The sequence below is a fragment of the Vespa velutina genome, chromosome 4 (genome assembly GCF_912470025.1).
Source record: "Vespa velutina chromosome 4, iVesVel2.1, whole genome shotgun sequence".
In the NCBI taxonomy this organism is placed as follows: Eukaryota; Metazoa; Arthropoda; class Insecta; order Hymenoptera; family Vespidae; genus Vespa; species Vespa velutina.
This window is the reverse complement of record NC_062191.1, coordinates 5256989-5277171: the sequence shown is the minus strand read 5'-3', so window position 1 is coordinate 5277171 and position 20183 is coordinate 5256989. Positions and strand designations below refer to the sequence as shown.

Here is a 20183-nt window from a genome sequence, read left to right as displayed (position 1 = left end):
GAAAAAGGTTTTACGCTGTTTTAATACTGTTTTTGGATATAAAAATGGAGCATGGATTTTTTTATATTATTTTCAAAAAAAAAAAAAGAAAAATAAAAAAAAGAGGATTTAGTAACAAAAATATCAATATATCTTATTTACATTTGTGTGGGGGGAAGGTATATATATATATATATACATATGATGAGTATGTTTGTTTGTGTGTTCATCAGTGATCAAGGTCCATGCTAGTCGGAAACATAGATAAGTGATCAAATCGACGATAAGTCAGACACTTACTTGACGTTGAGTCACCGGTGGAGCTTCTCGTGGTTTTCGTCGAATTGGAAACTAAACTAACTTCCTGTAGTTAGTTTCCTTTTGGAAGATCCACAAGACTTAGAGAGTAACGGCACGTTTGTCACGCAGAAAGGAAACCAGTGAATTAATTGGAAAGATTATACACGTTACGTATTCGTTACGTTTTAACTAGAAAAGCTACCAGAGAAATATCATAATATTCACATATGTAACCATTTCAAATGTACTATGGTATAAATGACGTTGTACGTATGCGTATAAATAATGACAGAGATAAACTAATAATTTTACTATGAAATTCTCTTTTGCTTTTCTAATGGCATATATTAAAACAAAAGTGATAAATATAATATCTGAACAATAAAATTATATGTTTAATAAATAAAATAAAAAACGAAACAAAACAAAAAACAAAAAAAATAAAAGACTACATACATTTGTAATAATCGTTGATCGACTGATGATAAAAACGTAAATTTCTTTGAAACATACTGACGGTAGTTAACGAAGTAAAATTATTTTAAATATCATACGAAATAATTATTATTATTTAATGTATTAACTGACTATTATTGTAAATATAAAAAAAAGAATAATTAATTATGATTAATTCTCTTTTGAATTGTTCCATGATAATATCAATTGGAAGCTTTACAACAAAAATGGCGAATAATATTGTATCTCTTATAAGGATTTGCAAATCGATATTTGTCATTTCATTCAAAAGCTCCTGATCATAATACCTGACGTCTCAAATTCTACGCAATTCTATGCTCTTCCTTCTCAAATTACTTCTCTCACAATCAGTAATTCACACGTAACATTAAACGATTCGTTAAACGATATTCTAGACATCAAGTCGAAGTTTCACGATATATTTTCGAATAAAAGTAGAAATGATATAAAAACGTATCATGACAATGAAAGACGTTCTATGATTGGCTCTTATTTTCTCGTTCTATTCGATAGATTTCAAATATATCGTAGAAGAAATAGGTTATACATCATTTTTAAAATATATTATTGCTATAACAACAATAATATTCAATTGTAATTGTAATAAAATTTAATTATAATTTTTTTAATAAATTTATTAAATTATAATCAATATATTAATTAACGAGAAAAAAATTTAATTTAAAATACATATTAATTATAAAATAATATAAAATCTATATTTCAATGAATTTTTGTTGAATTGTTACTTTTTTTTCTATTGATTTTATATTACATTATCTATTTATTTTATTTTATTTTATTTTATTTTATTTAGAAAAATCGATTGAAGATAAGTATACCACGCCTGCGCAATGTACTATACTCGATCATATGATTGAACCTCATTTGTGTTACGTTCACGAAGTATTTCCATCGACAGCATGGCGTCCGTTATCAAAGGTTCGATCATGTAATAATATTTGAAAATTTAGAAAGAAAAATATTCTAAACTTAATAACATATTATTATATCAAAGATGATTACAATGACATTATTCGAGATCACGTTTTCGTAGACACGGGAGAAATTTGGACTAGACTCTTTGAACATCGACCATTTATCCAAGGAGAAGTAACTTTTTTCTTAAGAGAATTTCAGGTAAATTAACATTCTTCTAATATAACAATTATTAAAAATTATTTCATTATCAAAAAGAAATCAAATAAATTTCTCACTTGAGTCAAGGTAATCTATTTTTTTTTAACTTTATAATTTTCTATCTACATTGATACATATATAACCTGACATTTGTAAACATAATATATTTAAATAAAACTTGCAAGCATCAAAAGTCTTTCCTCATTTTATATATATATATATATATATATATATATATATATCTATTCTTTACTATAATATTGTAATATTAAGAGATGAATGAAATAGTTATGCAATAAGATTTTAAATATGAAAAATTAGTGTATTTATTGATTTCTATTTGTTTAGGAAAAGAGAGACGACGGAGAAGTGGAAAGACTTTTCAAAATTCTTGAATATTCAACGGAATTAGACCAAAATCAGTTGCCACGTGCCGAACAACTTGGAGATTGTCATTTACCAAGTTTAAAAGCAAACATCGATGTTGCACTTAGTATGTGCGAACGAGTACTTCAGAGACAAGAAGAATTTGATAGTGTACGTACTTCAAAAGTAGCAATAAAAAAATAATTCATTTATATGATAACTATTTTATAACTACTTGTATATAACAGGATTTTGCTTTGCAACATAATAGAGAAATTCGTAAAGCGGAATGGGAAAAGTTTATAAATGATATGAGCGATAAATGTCAAAAAGTGGATAAAGCCTTTCAGGACAAAGAAAACGAAATCAAAGAATATTATATCGATTTAGAAAAAAAGTTACATATTACACCTTGATTTAATAAATACCTTACATTTACAGCTTCCAAATATTCTTAAAATAATTATAGTAGTGCCACGTACACATAAATATTTAATATAATTATAATACTAATATTATTTTTTGAAAAATATCTATATCATTTTTATACGATATAAAAATGCCTGTAGAAACAATCGATGATCCATCCATATGTTTGAAACCAAACACAAAGTTAATAGACTTTGTTTGGAAATACATATCCGATGTAAATGATGCCCCACCTGGTATTGTTACTTTAAAGAAAAGTAATAAGAAGTGCAATGACGTTTTATTGAAATTAAGTGATATAAATTGGTTAAATAATTATTTACAAGAATATAGAAAAACTACAGATAAAAAAGTATATTTACATGAAATATTAGAGGATGTTGATGTAATATTACCAACACCAAAAATTACACCCAGAAATCCTGAATTGGAAGCAAGGATACAAAAACTGACAGCGCAACAAAATGCAAGAGAATATAAAGCTATGACTAAAAGTATTGATTCCACACGAAAAGATTTACCAGAAGATACATTGGCATATCAAAGTAAGAAATAATATTTTGATTGGTACTTTATTATTTATATGATTAAATTATTATTCCATTTTTTATTTACAGTGAAGCAAATAAATAAACAACTAATTGCTGTTGCACAATTTATCTTCTCTGTATTAGCAGGATTTGCATTTGGTTTCGTCGGAGTAGAATTAATAGTTGGTAATTTAGATTTTGGATTTAGACTGTTACTGGGTATAATATGTGCATTAGTAATTGCTTTGGCTGAAATCTACTTTCTGGCTATTAAGTTAAATGAAGACTGTTATGATGTATTTTCAACGCCTAAACCAACAAAATTACATCAAGAATAAAATGTAAATCAGACAAGAATATTTTATATTATCTTATAAATGTGATTTTAAAAATTATAAATCAGTATGTTTTTATTATTAAAAAATTTGGTAAGGCACATAATATTTTTTATATTCTTAAATTACTTATAATAATACTAATGCATTATATTATATATATATATATATAATTATATATATATAGGTAATAAAATTGCATACTGCTTTTTTCTTTTATTTTATTATAAAAATTATCAATTCTTTTAAATAAATACACGTGCGCATTATAAAAGACACTATTTTACTGTAAATACACACAAATTAAAAATGATAATTTTATTGAAAAATATATGAAATATAAAGATTTAAAAATGTATTTCTTTCAAAAGAAATTTTTTTTCTTTAAAAGTAATTGAATTAACAATATTCAAGTGAAACAATTAATTTTATATTTTTTGTTATTCTTAATTTTTACTAAATTTTTCATATTTTTGGTCACTCATTATTATAAATAATATGATCCATATTAATTAATAAGAATCATATAGACATAATTTGATGTCTTTAATAAAATATCTTAAAAATAAAATTGTAGACTAAATATCTTCTAAAATACTTATTAAGCATAACCTATGAATATAATAGAATTTTATCCTATTTGTTTATTTCTACCTCTTAGATTCCTCTTCGCTGTCACTTTTAACACTAGCCTCACTTTTATCACTGAAACTACATTTACCATTTTCTTGTGTTTCTGTTTCATGTTCACTACCAGATGAGTTTTCATTATCTTCCTTATTGTCGCTATTAGAACAAGAGTCAGTATCAGATTCGCTATCACTATCTGAGTCTGAGCTACTTTCAGAAGAACTACTATTCGATGATTTAGATGCCATCATTTCCTTGAATTGCCTTACTGTAATTTTTCGTGGCATTATTTCCCGTAAAAATTCCAACGTATCATTTGTTTGTACAACTTCTGCTAAATGCTTGTAATCTAAATTATTCCCTTTATTATTTTGCATATGAGCTTCTTCTGTCAGATAGTGAATAAACAATTCCTAAAGATATAAAAACATTTTTAATTGACAAATAATATATATATATATAATTCTAATTTAAACATATATAAACATAATAATGAATAAAGATAATGAATAATATAAAATTATAATATTTTTAATAATCCCGCCGTAAAATACGCAAGTCGGCTTAACCACCGTACTCGAATGTATTTGCATCTTTCGAACTTCCGTATATTTATCATAAAAAACTTACTGTAGCTTTCGTAACTAAATACAATCCGTCTTGTCCAACTGTATCGACATAAGGTGAACTTTTCATTATGGTTTTTACTCTTGATATAGGTAAACGTAATTCCTTCATTTTAGATGGTATACCTTGCGCCGCCATTTTTAAAATTAATCTGACAAATCAATACAAACTGAACGACGCTAATAGAAATTGACTAGCGACGTACATATCGAACTTCGTTACCCGCCAATTTTAAATGAAATAAACGTTTCAATGATTTCATCGATATCGTTGAATTTAAAATTATTATTTTACGTAAACTTTGATATATAGTTACAATTTTATTATTATTTATTATTAATTTAATAAGTCATTTTTGTTTATCAATGAGACATTTAAAAAATATTTTTATTTAATTGTTTATTCCTTATTATCTAATCAAATAAATTTGAACAGTGCAATACAGATTATATGTAAGATAACAATTTATTCGGAAATGAAATCTTGTATGAAAAAATTTCCATTCTATTATTTTTCAACATATATTTTCATCTAAATTCGCGTATCTTTTTCGCATATAAGCATCATCAAAACATTTTATAAAACAGAAGCTAGTAACATTTCGAGAAATAGTTACGAAATTTTCCGCCATTGCTTTGTCTGTTTCTCTTATAATATTTGTATGCATAGGTATTTCGCTGTTTTCTCCATTTGATTTCTAGATCCGGTACAGACTGATTACCCGTGGCAGATTGATCAAGAGAGACAATTCTTGCGTCAAATTTGTGAAATTCCTTGTGCCAAGATATATCAAACGATTATTAAGGTAATTATATAGTATTTCATTATAAAAATATGTAATATATATGGTCTTAATATCTGGATTAAAATTATTTATATATATGTGTGTGTGTGTGTGTATATATACATACATATAGAGATGAATGAAACGATCGATAACGCACATGGTTAACTTGTAATAATAACGATAAAGAATACAGCTTTTTTTTTACATGTGCAGACAATTTTACTTGTAATTATTTTATTTCTATTAATTTTATCGTGTGTGAACTACGAAACATATAACTGTGTGTGTGTATGTATATATATATATATGTGCGTGTGCGTATGTGCGTGCGTGTGTGTGTGTGTGTGTGTGTGTGTGTGTGGATTAGTTCGTTATATTTAAGCCTATAACAGCTGGTTCAATAAAAATTCACGAATTTAATTTGTTTTAAATTTAAAACTAGTAGAAAGATCAAATAAAAGGAATATACTATAAATCGTATTTCATGAATTTCTTGATAAAATAATCTTTTAAAGATTTTTACATATATATCGCATTTCCCTTATCTTAATAATCTGTAAGAGGTTAACGGTATAGTTGGCACACTTCGTTTCTATATTACAGGTATATTTCAAATGGCACAATGTCAACTTTTCTTGGGCTTATCGAGGAATTACCAGCTATCTCTGTGGATTCATTTAGCGGACAAAATCTTAACTCTTCTGTATTTTTTCTTAGTCATTGTCACGTAGATCATATGAATGGTTTAAATAATTTATTCTTTGAATACTTAGAAAAATGTAATAAGTATCTTTATTGTAGTCCAATTAGTAAATTAATTCTACAAAATAAATTTAGCTTAAATGAAAATTGCAAAATAAAAGAGATTCATATAGACACTCCAGTCGTTATAGAATATAATGATAAACAGGATAATAATCATATTATTGTAGTAATAAGTATTTCAGCTGGGCATTGTCCAGGCTCTCTCATGTTTCTCTTTCAAAAGCAAGATAAATTAGTGCTTTATACTGGAGACTTTAGAATTAATCCAAATGATTATTCAAAATTAAGATCTTTGCATGTAAAACAAGGCTGTAGGTTACTTCCAAAGAAACTTGATAAAATTTATTTAGATACAACCTTTTTAAACCCTAACTTTTCTTATTTACCATCTCGAAAAGAAAGTATAATAAAAATACATCAAGCAATTAAGGAATGGCTCGATCAAGACCCAAGGAATGTTGTTATGCTGGAATGTTCTGCCCTTTATGGTTCAGAGTTTCTTTACATAGAATTATCAAAGTCTTTAAATATGAAAATTCATGTTAAAAATCTTGTGTACAATACTTATTGTTCTATTACTGAAATAGCTCCCTATATTACAAATGATTCTAACAGTACTCCTATACATGCATGTACTAAAAAATCAGATCGATCATTAAAGTGTCGTTATGATGTAAGCAAAGAAAATATATTAATTATTGTGCCATCGGTATTAAAATGGCAAGGAAAAGATATATCAAAGATAGCTGAGTGGGATGAACACAGAGAAAGAACGTATAATGTATGTTACTCCATGCATTCTTCATTTAATGAGCTTAAAGCATTTATAAAATACTTTGATCCTATGGAAATATTTCCATGTGTTTGCCCTACGAATCAAGAGAAACAAATTTATGATATACTAAATGAAATAATGACTAAATCTACTGATCAAACATTAAAAACGAATAAACCACGATATCAACTAAAGTTATCTTGTTACAAGACAACAAATGTCAATATTTCTGAAAATATTTACTTTAGCGATGATGATAGTTGTTAGTGAGTATTATTGTTATATAAATCAAAGGAAATTATTTTTATATCATGTGCTTATGACATAAACTATTTTAAAATATGTGTATATATATATATATATATATATATATACATATATATATATATATATGTATATATAATTATAGAACTATTTGACATTTTTGTATTTTTATCTAATAAACGTAACAGATTTTATATTATTATTAATTATCTAAGCATATTTTTTGATTCACTTTATCTGTTTTCTTTCTTGTTTTTTAATTATACATACATCAAGAATTTTTTTGTAATATATTTTTCAAAAACAACTTTTATAACTTTAAATATTAATATCTCATCAATAATGATATAATTATATAAATTATTTCAATACAAATTTTGTTACAGAAATTATTATACTTTAGCTTCAAATATAACTGCAGTAAATATGGCAACAGCAACAGCTCTTACACTTGTGAAGGTATGGTTTGACAAGCCATCCTATGATAAAGCAGAGCGGCTATATTTTGAACGAAGGACTAAGGTAAGAAATCATTGTTTCCATCTGGTTTGTTGATTTACGTGAAATTAAAAAAAAAAAAAAAAAAAAAAAGAAAAAAGATATAAATTTTTGAAATAGATAAACTATTGCAGTACATAGTAAATGTGTCATACAAATTCCCCTAAATTCATAATTTCAATTAATATCTTATCTTCAGTGCGTATCATGAGAAAATGTATAAATATAGAACTATTAGACATATATTTATTATCATTGCTCCCAGCATCCACAGCTAATCTGCACAAATTTTTCCTTCACTTACAATTTTATATTCATGGGTTTGGAGTATGCTATTTAATTAACCACTAACATCCTTAACACATATTTGAGGGAATATCTGGTGATGGGTAATAACAAGATCCTTTTAATGCTTATCCGTGTGTTCTCCTGAATTTTTATGATGTTGGGAAAATTTGTTAATTGCAAACTAACTTTATGTATTGTATTTTAAGCTATGATGCAGGTCAGCATAGGTATTTTCACGATAAAATATTTCCTCAAAGAATACAACACTGAGAAAACTGAACAGTGGTATTCTAACTATACTTGAAAATCTCTTGCATATTATATTATGAAAACATTCCATATTATATGTAGATTCATATTACACAATTTACATACACATAGATACAATTAATAAATGCGTGCATATTGTGCTATAAAAGTTCACTCTTACATATCTTTTTATAAATTACATAATATTAATATGTAGTCAATTTCTTTACGCTTTTTGTGCTCTTAGCAAGACTTTATCTTGTATTTGCACAAAAAGAAACATGTTTTAAGATGATGTCCAACAAGATTATAATAAGATATGCCTTTAACACTCATAAATCTGTAATTAACAAGCATAAAGACTTAATAAATATAAATGCTTCAACAAAATCAAAATCTGGAAAATCTGAAAAATGTAAAGACAATAAATCATTACTCCCAGATAATAATGTATCTACTGATATTTTAAAACAGAATAAGTACCAAGTAAAAAATTTTAAAAATCTTAAGAAAGAAGATGGGTGTAATATATTAAAAATGGACAACTTGGATATCATAGAAAAATGTGACGAGATTTGTGTAAAAAATGAAGATATTAAAGTTTGTAATGATACGGTTACAAAGTGTCTCTCAAAAGTTAAAGTTAAAGAAAAAAAGAACAAAGCTGATACAAGATATAGAAATAGAGGAAAAGGAAAAAACAATATTAAGGAGCAAAAAGAACAGTTGCCTAATCAGGTATTAATTTTGATGTATTAGAAAATTAGTGTTATATGTGTATAAATGGCATATTTTTTATTTGACTTCAGCACAATCACAATTTTAGGTTAGTTAACACATATTTTTTTTATTATGCTTATTAAAATTTTTTATTTAAGTAAATCTCCATTTTCATATATACTAAGTAAGTCATTTAAAATAAACATAAAAATGTATAAAGAAATGTATAATAAAAATGTACATTTCTAATTTTATGAGAAAAAGAATCGACAATTCTTATCTCAGGAGTTAATTTTGGATGACTTATCTGATATATCTTACATATATATATATATATTGTTAGATTATAATTTATTTATTAATAATTTTCATTCCAATTAATATTACTATATTTGTTTTAATAAAGCATGCTTGCATTAACAAATTTACCTATATTTTCTTGCAAAAAATATTTATGACCAATGAGATTTAAGTATTAAAATTAATAATAATTGATATGATCAAATTAATGACAATTTGATTTAGTTAGTATTTAAGATTTTTTTGGTGATGGTTATCTATGGGACTTAACATAATAAAACTGTTTTTAGTGCTTGCTTCGTTGTGTACAAATTATACGTAATTCGTGCATATGTGTAAACATAATGCTTAATGTCTATCTCCACTTGATCAACAACCAATTATCTTATTTTAACTCTAAAATATATTAGTGGAGATATGACATAGATTGGATTGTCTTAATCAATCTGGTGTAATTTAACCTTTAATATCGATGGATATAGAGAAACCAACAGTCCACTTGTCCAATCCTACCTGCTGGTGGAAGTTTAGCCAATGAAGTTGCCAAGGCACGTCAACATATTAAACAATCCTTACAATGTGTGAGTACAGTACTCATTTATCATAGTAACAAATTTTTATGTTTATCAAAATAATCCATCTTCATGTCTGCTTATAATTTTAACATGTATTATTAGTCAAGTGCATATAATATAATTATTATTTAATACCTAGCCAGCTTAAGCAGATATCACATTCACACATAGAAATACTTTTGTCCCATTAAAAATGTTTTTTATATTAAAGTCTTACTAGTGACATTTTTTTTTCTCATGATTAAGATTTAGTAAATTAATATTAAAAACTTGAAATAAATTTTATAATGTGTAATTTTTAATTTAAATAAATTTAATACAAGGAAATATTATATTTAATATTTTCTCAATATATTTATAGATGGATGATATTGCTGCACTTACTGGAGTATCTCATTCCAATCAAGATGTTGGATCACGCATAGCTACTCTTGAGAAAGATAACCAGGATTTACGAAATGGTGAGAATAAACGAAATTTTTACATTAGAAACTCTACAAATTAATTAATTAACTTAATATATTTTATAAATATTATATCATAAAAAGATAGATGATAAGTTAAATTTTATAAATTTATATATTATTAACCTATATATTAATCTTATTTATATATTAATAAATTGTATCTAATTCTAATATAATAGATAACAACATTAAACAATAATTCATATTATTTTAACGAACTTTATGTATAGTTGTTCAAGAATTGAGATATATTATTGAAAAGTTGGAAAAACGTGTAGAAGTACTTGAAGGAGAACAGATACTTTCATGTCCAGTTTTAGCAGTTTGTCCTGCTAAACCCGAAAAGTTAGAAAATACATTAAACAAAGAAGACGATGATGAAGATATCGATCTATTTGGTTCAGATTCAGAGGCAAGTGAGAAGATGGAAAAAAAAATTCCTAAATTTGTTACATATAATAATTATACATACATATGATTGATATAATTTACTAATAGAAATATCAACATTTTACTCAACATATATTCTGTAAGCCACAAAGACATGGAATGCTTCTTTAATTTTCATTTTTAGAATTTTTAAAAACAAAAACAAAAAATATCGCGTATTTTTATTAATCAGTATACACCAGATATTCCCAAGACACTAATATCAACCATATAAAGTCAACCATTTCTTACCATTCTTGACACAAATTTCAATACAAATCATAGTAACTAATTAACGGAATTATCTTACGAGATAAATTATAATCACCAATCCTATCAATTTCTAACTTATTAGGGTGAAGATGCAGAAGCTGCTAAAATTAGAGAAGAACGTCTTGCTGCATATGCTGCAAAGAAGGCTAAAAGTGAGTTAGTTCATATTTTTTTTTTTTTTTTTTTTTTTTTTACAACGATCTAATGTATTTCTTATAAATAGAGCCCGCATTGATTGCTAAATCTAACATAATACTTGATGTTAAACCGTGGGATGATGAAACTGATATGAAAATTATGGAGACTGAAGTACGTAAAATTGAAACTGATGGATTATTATGGGGTGCAGGTAAGACCAATAAGCTATTCAATTACAATTTTATGCTTTCAGCATTTTTTATATATATATATATATAAAACAATTAATATGTTATCATAAATTAATAAAACATCTATGATTTTATTATTTCAGCCAAGCTTGTACCACTTGCATTTGGTATTCATAAACTTCAAATTTCTTGTGTTGTGGAGGACGATAAAGTGTCTGTCGATTGGTTAACTGAACAAATACAGGAAATCGAAGATTATGTTCAAAGTGTTGACATCGCCGCTTTCAATAAAATATAATTATTTCATTTCGGGCAAATATTATGGCAGGTATAGTTACATAGAAACACGGATTTGCTGTGCCATCTTTTCATTCCATTAGAAGTTCTAATATGCACGTGTATGCTTATTGTATGCTATACGTGAAAATATTTAAAAAAGAAAAAAGGAAAAAAAAAAAAGAAAAAAATTACTATAGAAATGCCCATAGAAGAAACATTTAAACTATCAAACTTTTCTATTACTTTTGTTTCATACTCATAACTTGTGAAAAAAAATTAAACACAAGTAAATAATCTCTTTTAAAAATTTGAAATTAAAGAATTATATAAAATCATTCGAAATACGAACTTTTAATTTAAAACATTGACATTTTGATATAAAATGTTTGTTCGAAATAAATTATAAATAAAATTTAAACTGTGTAACATATATACTAAAATCTATCATACTTGAAGCACATATATAATGGATTGATATTAATAAATTTTTAAATGCTAATTTTATATATTTCGTAATAAATTTTATTGATATAAAAATTTTTGACATATATTGCTTCATATATAATAACTTCGATTAGTAATTAATTACACATAGAAAATAAAATAAATTTCTAATGATTATATTAATTAATGATAATATATGTTATTATAATTTATTTTACAGTAATAATTTATTTTTGAATTTCACTAAAGACAAATTTGTTTTATATCAAAATCTGTTAAATTAATGTATTTCTTGTTTTATGTTAACTATTGCAAATAAAATCAATAACACCAACATAACCTATCTTCTTAAATTGAAACCACAAAATTGATTATATATATATATATATATATTTTATGAATTGTGTATATATATATATATATATTATAAATTGTATATATATATATATATATATATATATATATATATATATATATATATATATATATAAACAATAAAAATATGTAAAAAAAATTTGATAATTATAAAAATTATCTGCTTAATGATTTTATACACTTACTCGCCTAAATATTAATTTTTGCTTTGATAATTACTTAACATTAATCATGTGAATTATTTTTTAAATTAAAGTTTAAAAATCCTTTAAGTATGTAATAAATAAAAATTAAATAATAAAATAAAACTATAAAAAAAAAGAACTAAAAATGAGATTTACTTACGTTTCTCTATTCGTAAATCCTGTTTAAAAAAGTAATGTTGGTCACACTGTCGTTAGCTATATTACGGTGTAGTCTTGTGTCTGATGTGTTATTAAACCTGTTTGTTTACATTTTTTAACGAAGAATAATTTTATCTCAACAAAATGACTATGGCTATGTTACAACGTCGAGCCAATGTAAATATTAAAATAAAAACGAACTAATAAAACGACTTTTTTATTTGCGACGTATATTTTGTATGAAGTAATTTTACATAACCTAAACGTGCTTGTGTAGATATTTAAATTATTAATTTTTTTTTTACAGGTAAGGCTTCCACCAGAAGTAAATCGAGTTTTATATATTAGAAATTTACCTTACAAGATTACAGCAGAGGAAATGTATGATATCTTTGGTAAATATGGGGCAATTAGACAAATCAGAGTGTGAGTATTCATTGAAATTTTCATTGATTTTATTCATATCACAATTTCAAAAATATTATTTATATTTTTATTTTACATTAGTGGTAATACAGCTGAAACTAGAGGAACTGCATTTGTCGTTTATGAAGATATCTTTGATGCTAAAAATGCATGTGACCATCTCAGCGGTTTCAATGTGTGTAATCGTTATCTAGTGGTCCTATATTATCAAAGTAATAAAGCATTCAAGCGAGTCGACGTTGACAAGAAGATGGAAGAAATAGATAAATTAAAGACAAAGTATAATTTGAATGAAGAGAAGAAATAACTACAAGATTTAATCTCTATGTACGATTAAATATAATATTCACTCTGCGATTATTTTTTTGTGACTGGAACATTACAAAGAAAAAGTTCCATGTATGTAAATATAAGTTTCATAAGATTTAAATTGTAAGGTTTACCCCATAATATAATATTTAAAGAAAAATAATTACAAATAATGTAAATAAAGGATTCTATATTATCTTTCTAAGATCTAAAAAATTAATGTCTGAAAATGAATTTGTTTAAAATATTTGTATATTAAAAACAAATAGTTTAATTATCAATTTTTTAAAATATTTAAATCCCGAGCTGTAATTTATACTACTTTTACAATTCGTCGTGGAATGGAATATATATATATGTATATGAAGATATATATATATATATATATATATACATATATATATATATATATGTATGTATATATCATAATTATATATATCTAACTGTGGTTTTCAAACGTTTAGAATCTTTTCTTATTTAAATATTTTCTCAGCAGACAATATGATTGACACGGTAAAGCAAACTGTGAATAACGCGTTAGATAAAAAGTAAATTTGTAAGAGCGACATAGCCTCGTATTTCTAATGTAAATGTAAATATCATGAAAATAATAATAGACAAATGGCCATGACATTGAATATGTCCTTTTTCAATGAAACGAACTTTCTCAATGAACGTAACATATGTTATCACCTAGTGGAATACAATTGGTTTTCGATTTCTTATTTTAAGATGAGCCTTATCTAGGCATAAGGAGTTAGATAATGTCGCATGTACGTTGTACTAATAGAAGGGACACGCGTGCGCGAGAGGAGGAGGCGAGGAGTGAGATGGAGGAAAGAGAAAGAAAGAAAGAAAGAAAGAAAGAAAGAAAGAAAGAAAGAAAGAAAGAGAGAGAGAGAGAGAGAGAGAGAGAGAGAGAAGAGAGAAAAGAGAGAGAGAGAGAGAGAGAGAGAAAGAGAGAGAGAGAGAAGGGGAGGCAGGTCAGGGCAGGCTGACAGCAAGTCGACGTTCGATTTCAGTCGAAAGCGAAAAGCCGTCAAGTCCGTGCACGGTCGCCGGACTCCCGGCTTATTCGCGAACGTGCGCATGCTTAACGTCTCCGTGTCGCGTCGTCGTCCTCCGCGCGTCCAAATGTCATACGAGTGCTGCGGCGACGGCAAGGTCGCCGGCGACAGTATCGTCGCCGCCCTCTCGGAGCTCTTTGCTTTCTCGCCGCTCACTCTTTGCCGCGAGATCGTCCTGGCCCTGAGCTCAAGCGGCATTCTTCCTTCCTCCTCTTTTTCCTCCTCCTCCTCCTCTTCCTCCTCCTCCTCCTCTTCCTCCTCCTCTTCTTCTTTCTCCTCCTCCTTTTCGTCGTCGTCGTCCTCCTCCTCTTCCTCCTCCTCCTCCTCCTCCTCCCTCTTCTTTTCACCTTCGTCAGATTCTTCTAAATCTAACTCTACATCTAACTCGACCTTCTATATTCCCTCTTATTTCTTATCCAACATCGACAATCTCTTCGTTATCGTCACGTCCTTGCTTCTTGGCTTCGTCCTTGTCATCGTCCTCGTTCGTTCTCTTTGTCGTCGTCATCGTCCTCGTTGTCGTCGCGCTGTCTAGAGATCATAGAGTCCAAGCAAATACACAGCACCACGGGGTACGACTGATGGCCTATCATCGCCGCCATTTTTTTATCCCTTCTTCTTTTTCTTTTTCTTCTCTTTCTTGTTTTCTATTATCATCATCGTCATTGTTATCGTCATCGTCATCGTCATCGTTATCGTCATCATCATCATCATTATCATCATCATTACCACGACCATTTCCCTCTTACTTTTCACCTGTAATCACTCTTTCGTCAAAATATGGCGACCATTATTTCTAGTCCTCAACGATGCAGCGCCTCTAGCTTGAAACGTTCGTTAGATGGCGCCGCCAACTAACTCTCCTTATCTCATTGGCTAATCATTTACATACAACTTACCGCGCGATTCGTAACGTAAACCAGTATTTATTTTCAAACTTTGTTCTTTCATTCTTTCCATCCTTCCTTATGTTTTATTTAAGTTCGATTATATTTCTTCTTTTACATTGTTAAGTTTAGAATTAATTAAGAATAATAATAAACGATTAGCTTAGATAAAAGGAATATAAACAAAACAAAAAAAATGATATTGATTATATTTTATATGTAGATCGATTTCATCGTGCGCGCGCGTTTACATTCCCGCTGACGTCATCGTCGTACTATTTGCTTATTGGTTAACTTCCTTCGTAAACGTATTCTTTCAAATATGTCCGCGTTTCGATAATACGAAGGAAAGACTCGACGAGATCTTATCAGATCAAATAATGCGAGAATCATCGTATTAAAATCACGTATAAAGTATCGAGAAGGGAAGTAAACAAGAGAGAGAGAGAGAGAGAGAGGCAAGTTCCTTCCGCTTAGATCACGATGATCTTAATTAATACTAAGAATCGAGAATATTGGCCTATGCACTATGTTACTTCGTCCGAACGTCTGCTGCCTTTAATTCCTCCGGCAAATTTGTAAGTTGTTGAATATTATTTAATCTAATATAATCAATTAATTAATTAATTAATTAATTAGTTAATTAATTATTCAATCGATCAATCGATAAATCAATCAACTAATCAATCAATCGATCGATCGATCGATCAATCAATCAATCAATCAATCAATCAATCAATTACGTATAATTCTCATCGATTCTCAGGGAAAAGAAAAGGAAAAAAAAAAAAAAGAAAAAAAAAAGAAAGATAGAAAAAAAATTATCTCTTTTTCGATTAACAAATTTCTATTAAAATAAAACCATAAAAATTATAGTTTTATCTTAAAAAAGAAAAAGAGAAACGAAAATGTATTAAACTGGCCGTTTCTAATACACGTGTAAACGTATTAGAGTTCAGTAATAGAGAGCTCTTTAGAAATGAACGAACGCGACAGGTGTTCAGTACATGCTGAAGAGCATGTTTGTCTGCCGTCTGGATAAATACGATGTGATGCATACTTTTGCGCTTAAGTACACATATGCATGCACACAAGCATGTATATAATATATATACACACACACACATCACACGCGCGCGCACACATATATTATTAAGCACGTATCGACTCCCACGCGAACGAAGAAAAAATTAATGCAGAGAAAAGATAAAAAGAAAAGCTCTTCCTATTCATTTTTATGTAGGTCAAATCAAAAATGAAGCACCGCTATCAAACTTGATTTATATCATTTTATATATATATATATATATATATATATATATATATATATATATATATATAATGGAATATATATATATGAAAATAATTTATTGATCTTAAAAGAATCGTTAAAAATTTTATTTATATTATTTATATATGGGCCAAAGGATCTTAAGTGCTTTCAAATATCAGTTATTCTTTTTCAAGACGTTTTTTAGATTTGTTATTTTATAATATGAAAAAAAAAAAATGTTAGCGCGTGACATCTCGTAAAAGAATAATTGATTTTTAAAATCATCTCTTAATTTTTTTTTTGTCCATTCTATATATATATATATATATATATATGAAAAAAAAAAAGATCTGTAAAGTGAACATCTACGAATTCGAATTTATAAATATAATAGTATACATATAACTTGACCTATTTATCTAAGAAAACTGTTATTCATTGGTAGCTTGTCATTTAATATTTTTTAACGTTTATTTTTTTAATATTTTAAATAAATGATTAGTAGATATTTATACAAATATATCAGTACGTAATATATGTGATTAATATTATATCAATCAATACAAGAATCGTCGGTACTTGCATTTAAAACATTTACAAATGTAATAATTTATCAATATTTCAAATAGATGATTAATATTTAATAACAACAATAAACCTAAACGCAACCCTGATACATAATTATTTATATTGACCATTATTGATATTTTATTATGAATACTGATCAAAATATTCATACATATATATTGATTATTTATTTCATAAAATACATATCATTAATTAATAAATATATGAATCGAATAGATAGAAATTATTTGGAAAAAAAAGGACGCTAAAAAAATGCGAAAGAAAAGTATCTTTATGGATTTTGAAGATAATATCTCTTTATCTTTTACATTTTTCTAATAATTAACGAACTACATATTTTATATATAAATGCTAAAACATTAAGTATAAAAGTATGAAATAAATATTAAGTATGAAAGGTATGAAGGGCAATTATGGCGTTCGTTGTAAAAGACTTCGATCTTTTGGGTTTCTTGGTTTCGCCGTCTATTTTCGTATCGTACGAACTCGTGTAAAGAAACGGAAGTCATAGGGAGCCTTCCACGTGTTCCTTCGATCTCTCTCTCTCTCTCTCTTTCTCTTTTTTCTCTCTTTCTTTCTCTCTCTCTCTCTCTCTCTCTCTCTCTCTCTCTCTCTCTCTCTCTCTCTCTCTCTTTATCCCTCTCACGGATACGTCTTCGTCGCCGATACACATTCGGTACATTTATTTCTGCTTCTTTCGCAGTCTATACACGTATTTTCAGGGCTCGGCTCAACTTGACTTCGAGTTCCGTGAGGAGGAGAGAACTCACCGTTCTGTGAGTCCTCCTCCTCCTCCTCCTCCTCCTTCCCCTCCTCCTTTCCCTCCTTCTAACAGACTCTCCTTCGTGGGAACTCATTAATACGAGGACATAATCGTGCAAACATACCGCGATCGATTCACCGATCGTATACTGATTTCTAAGAGATACCTCGAAATGGCTACCGATTCCGGAATTTAGATTCGTTCGATTTGCCAAAGCTTCGAGAACAACTGACTCGATTATCTCGATGTATCTTATTACATACATACATTATGTATGCACATACACAATCCTGTTTGTATTCTATTTATATACATTTTATCTATCTATATGGTATGTAGGACCAATCCATATATATATATATATATATATTTTTATTTTTTTTTTTTTTTCATTATTTTGTAAAAGTAAGTAAGAAAATGATTCGTCAATCGATTTATAAAATTTGAAAATTAATTAACAATTCATCTCTCTATTCCAATTGAATATTTCTTTTATTTAAATACTTTGAAATGCTTTGATTTTTTCGTATCTATTTGCAAAAAAATTAATTATACTAACAAATTCAATTTGTTGAAAGATGTATGATTTATTTTGTTCATCACTGTATACATATATATGTATATATATATATGTATCTAAATATTATAAGTATATATATATATTATATATATACATACACACACATATACACATATATATGTATATATATATATATATATATATATATATATATATATATATATATATATATATGTATATATACAAATTTCTCCGCGTAAAATAAGCGAATTGATTGGTACTCGAGTTACCTCTTTGCCTATGCTTCTCAGCTATGAACGTGGACTGCTGATTGAAACGTCGATCGCGGAAGTTGTATTGCACGTCCGTTCTGCCTCCCGCTCGTGTTGCGCGCCATCGAAATAATAAAATGTCGGCGAACGACTTCTGCACCCGCTGGAACTTTACGGTCAGCCTTATCGTGTTTACGGCACTACTCCTCGTAAATGCACAACTCTTTCGACCCTCCTACAGTTTTATTTTTCGAATAGAACCAAGACATACAACCGAAGAACCATGAACATTTTCTCTCCCCCGCAAAGATAATTCATTTCAATCTAATTAAATATATTTAGAAATTTTTCTTATATATAAACGACAATATAAGAATAATTAAGGTTTTATCATTAATTATAATTACATAATAATATATATATATATATATATATATATATTAAAATTAATGTAATATTAATAAATAAAATTTTAATACCAACGATATATATTATATATTATATATAATTATTTTAATTTTTATATTATTTATATTGAATAAAAAATTAAAAAAAAATATGTATATATATACAAATTAATATTACATAATTATGATAATTATAATATACATTGTATATGATAATACGTATACATATATTATATTAACACATATAACATTAATATATTTAAATTATTATTATTATTATTATTATTATTATTAAAAAGAATAAAATCATAAAAATCTATGTTTGTTTTCAGATGGTGTATTCTTTCCTCGTCAAGGACGAGCGATGTGGTGGTGAGTCTTTGTTTATTTTTTATAAAATTCGAATTTTCATCTGAAATTACTAGGAAAAAAGAAAAAAGCAAAAAGAACAATAGGATTGACTTCTTGTGTTCGTAATCGAAACGAATGAGAAGAAAGAAAGATAAAGGCGGTATGAGAGTTGCTATCGTTAACTCTCTCTTTCTCTCTTTCTCTTTCTATTCGTTCAGATATTCGACATAGAGACACGAGTTATCATGTAATAATAAAATCCTGCACGTTTCCTCGCATTAGAAGAGATAAGAAAACGAGTACGAGGTTTTCCGTGCTTCTTCTCGCTTTCACGTAATCCTTGTTA

The 20183-nt window shown here is 27.2% G+C and overlaps 6 protein-coding genes across 11 annotated transcripts in view; 5 read left to right on the top strand and 1 right to left on the bottom strand.

The window, feature by feature from the left end:
• The first annotated feature begins 1589 nt into the window (after positions 1 to 1589).
• Positions 1590 to 2815, top strand: LOC124948664 (biogenesis of lysosome-related organelles complex 1 subunit 5). Its single transcript, XM_047492577.1, has 4 exons — positions 1590 to 1698; positions 1814 to 1896; positions 2245 to 2433; positions 2511 to 2815. Exons 1-4 carry the CDS (start codon positions 1680 to 1682, stop codon positions 2676 to 2678), a joined length of 459 nt encoding a protein of 152 aa, XP_047348533.1. The 5' UTR covers positions 1590 to 1679; the 3' UTR covers positions 2679 to 2815.
• Positions 2676 to 4549, top strand: LOC124948662 (transmembrane protein 199). Of its 2 annotated transcripts, XM_047492575.1 has the most exons (3): positions 2676 to 3236; positions 3309 to 3562; positions 4314 to 4549. In XM_047492575.1, exons 1-2 carry the CDS (start codon positions 2822 to 2824, stop codon positions 3557 to 3559), a joined length of 666 nt encoding a protein of 221 aa, XP_047348531.1. In that variant the 5' UTR covers positions 2676 to 2821; the 3' UTR covers positions 3560 to 3562; positions 4314 to 4549. The 2 variants fall into 2 exon arrangements, with proteins under 2 accessions (XP_047348531.1, XP_047348530.1); XM_047492574.1 differs by lacking the exon at positions 4314 to 4549 and having other exon boundaries at positions 3309 to 3657.
• On the bottom strand, positions 3767 to 4971 carry LOC124948663 (chromatin accessibility complex 16kD protein). Its single transcript, XM_047492576.1, has 2 exons — positions 4817 to 4971; positions 3767 to 4599 (listed from the first exon to the last, which is right to left on the bottom strand). Exons 1-2 carry the CDS (start codon positions 4949 to 4951, stop codon positions 4207 to 4209), a joined length of 528 nt encoding a protein of 175 aa, XP_047348532.1. The 5' UTR covers positions 4952 to 4971; the 3' UTR covers positions 3767 to 4206.
• A 471-nt stretch (positions 4972 to 5442) lies between these two features.
• Positions 5443 to 12034, top strand: LOC124948584 (probable elongation factor 1-delta). 5 transcript variants are annotated; one of them, XM_047492395.1, is made up of 9 exons: positions 5471 to 5618; positions 7791 to 7926; positions 8914 to 9177; positions 9942 to 10040; positions 10396 to 10495; positions 10732 to 10913; positions 11286 to 11355; positions 11427 to 11552; positions 11676 to 12034. In XM_047492395.1, the coding sequence occupies exons 2-9, from the start codon at positions 7831 to 7833 to the stop codon at positions 11828 to 11830; spliced, it is 1092 nt and encodes a 363-aa protein (XP_047348351.1). In that variant the 5' UTR covers positions 5471 to 5618; positions 7791 to 7830; the 3' UTR covers positions 11831 to 12034. The 5 variants fall into 5 exon arrangements, with proteins under 5 accessions (XP_047348350.1, XP_047348351.1, XP_047348353.1 ...); XM_047492396.1 differs by lacking the exon at positions 5471 to 5618 and adding an exon at positions 7265 to 7406; XM_047492397.1 differs by lacking the exon at positions 8914 to 9177 and having other exon boundaries at positions 5472 to 5618.
• A 957-nt stretch (positions 12035 to 12991) lies between these two features.
• On the top strand, positions 12992 to 13914 carry LOC124948813 (splicing factor 3B subunit 6). Its single transcript, XM_047493023.1, has 3 exons — positions 12992 to 13151; positions 13282 to 13400; positions 13482 to 13914. Exons 1-3 carry the CDS (start codon positions 13119 to 13121, stop codon positions 13705 to 13707), a joined length of 378 nt encoding a protein of 125 aa, XP_047348979.1. The 5' UTR covers positions 12992 to 13118; the 3' UTR covers positions 13708 to 13914.
• Positions 13915 to 15820: 1906 nt separating this feature from the next.
• The window catches only part of LOC124948812 (solute carrier organic anion transporter family member 74D), a 95456-nt gene continuing 91093 nt past the window's right edge, over positions 15821 to 20183 (top strand). The window contains exons 1-2 of the mRNA XM_047493020.1: positions 15821 to 16241; positions 19819 to 19858. The gene's annotated coding sequence lies outside the window, so the exon portion shown is untranslated. The remainder of the gene's footprint in view (positions 16242 to 19818; positions 19859 to 20183) is intronic.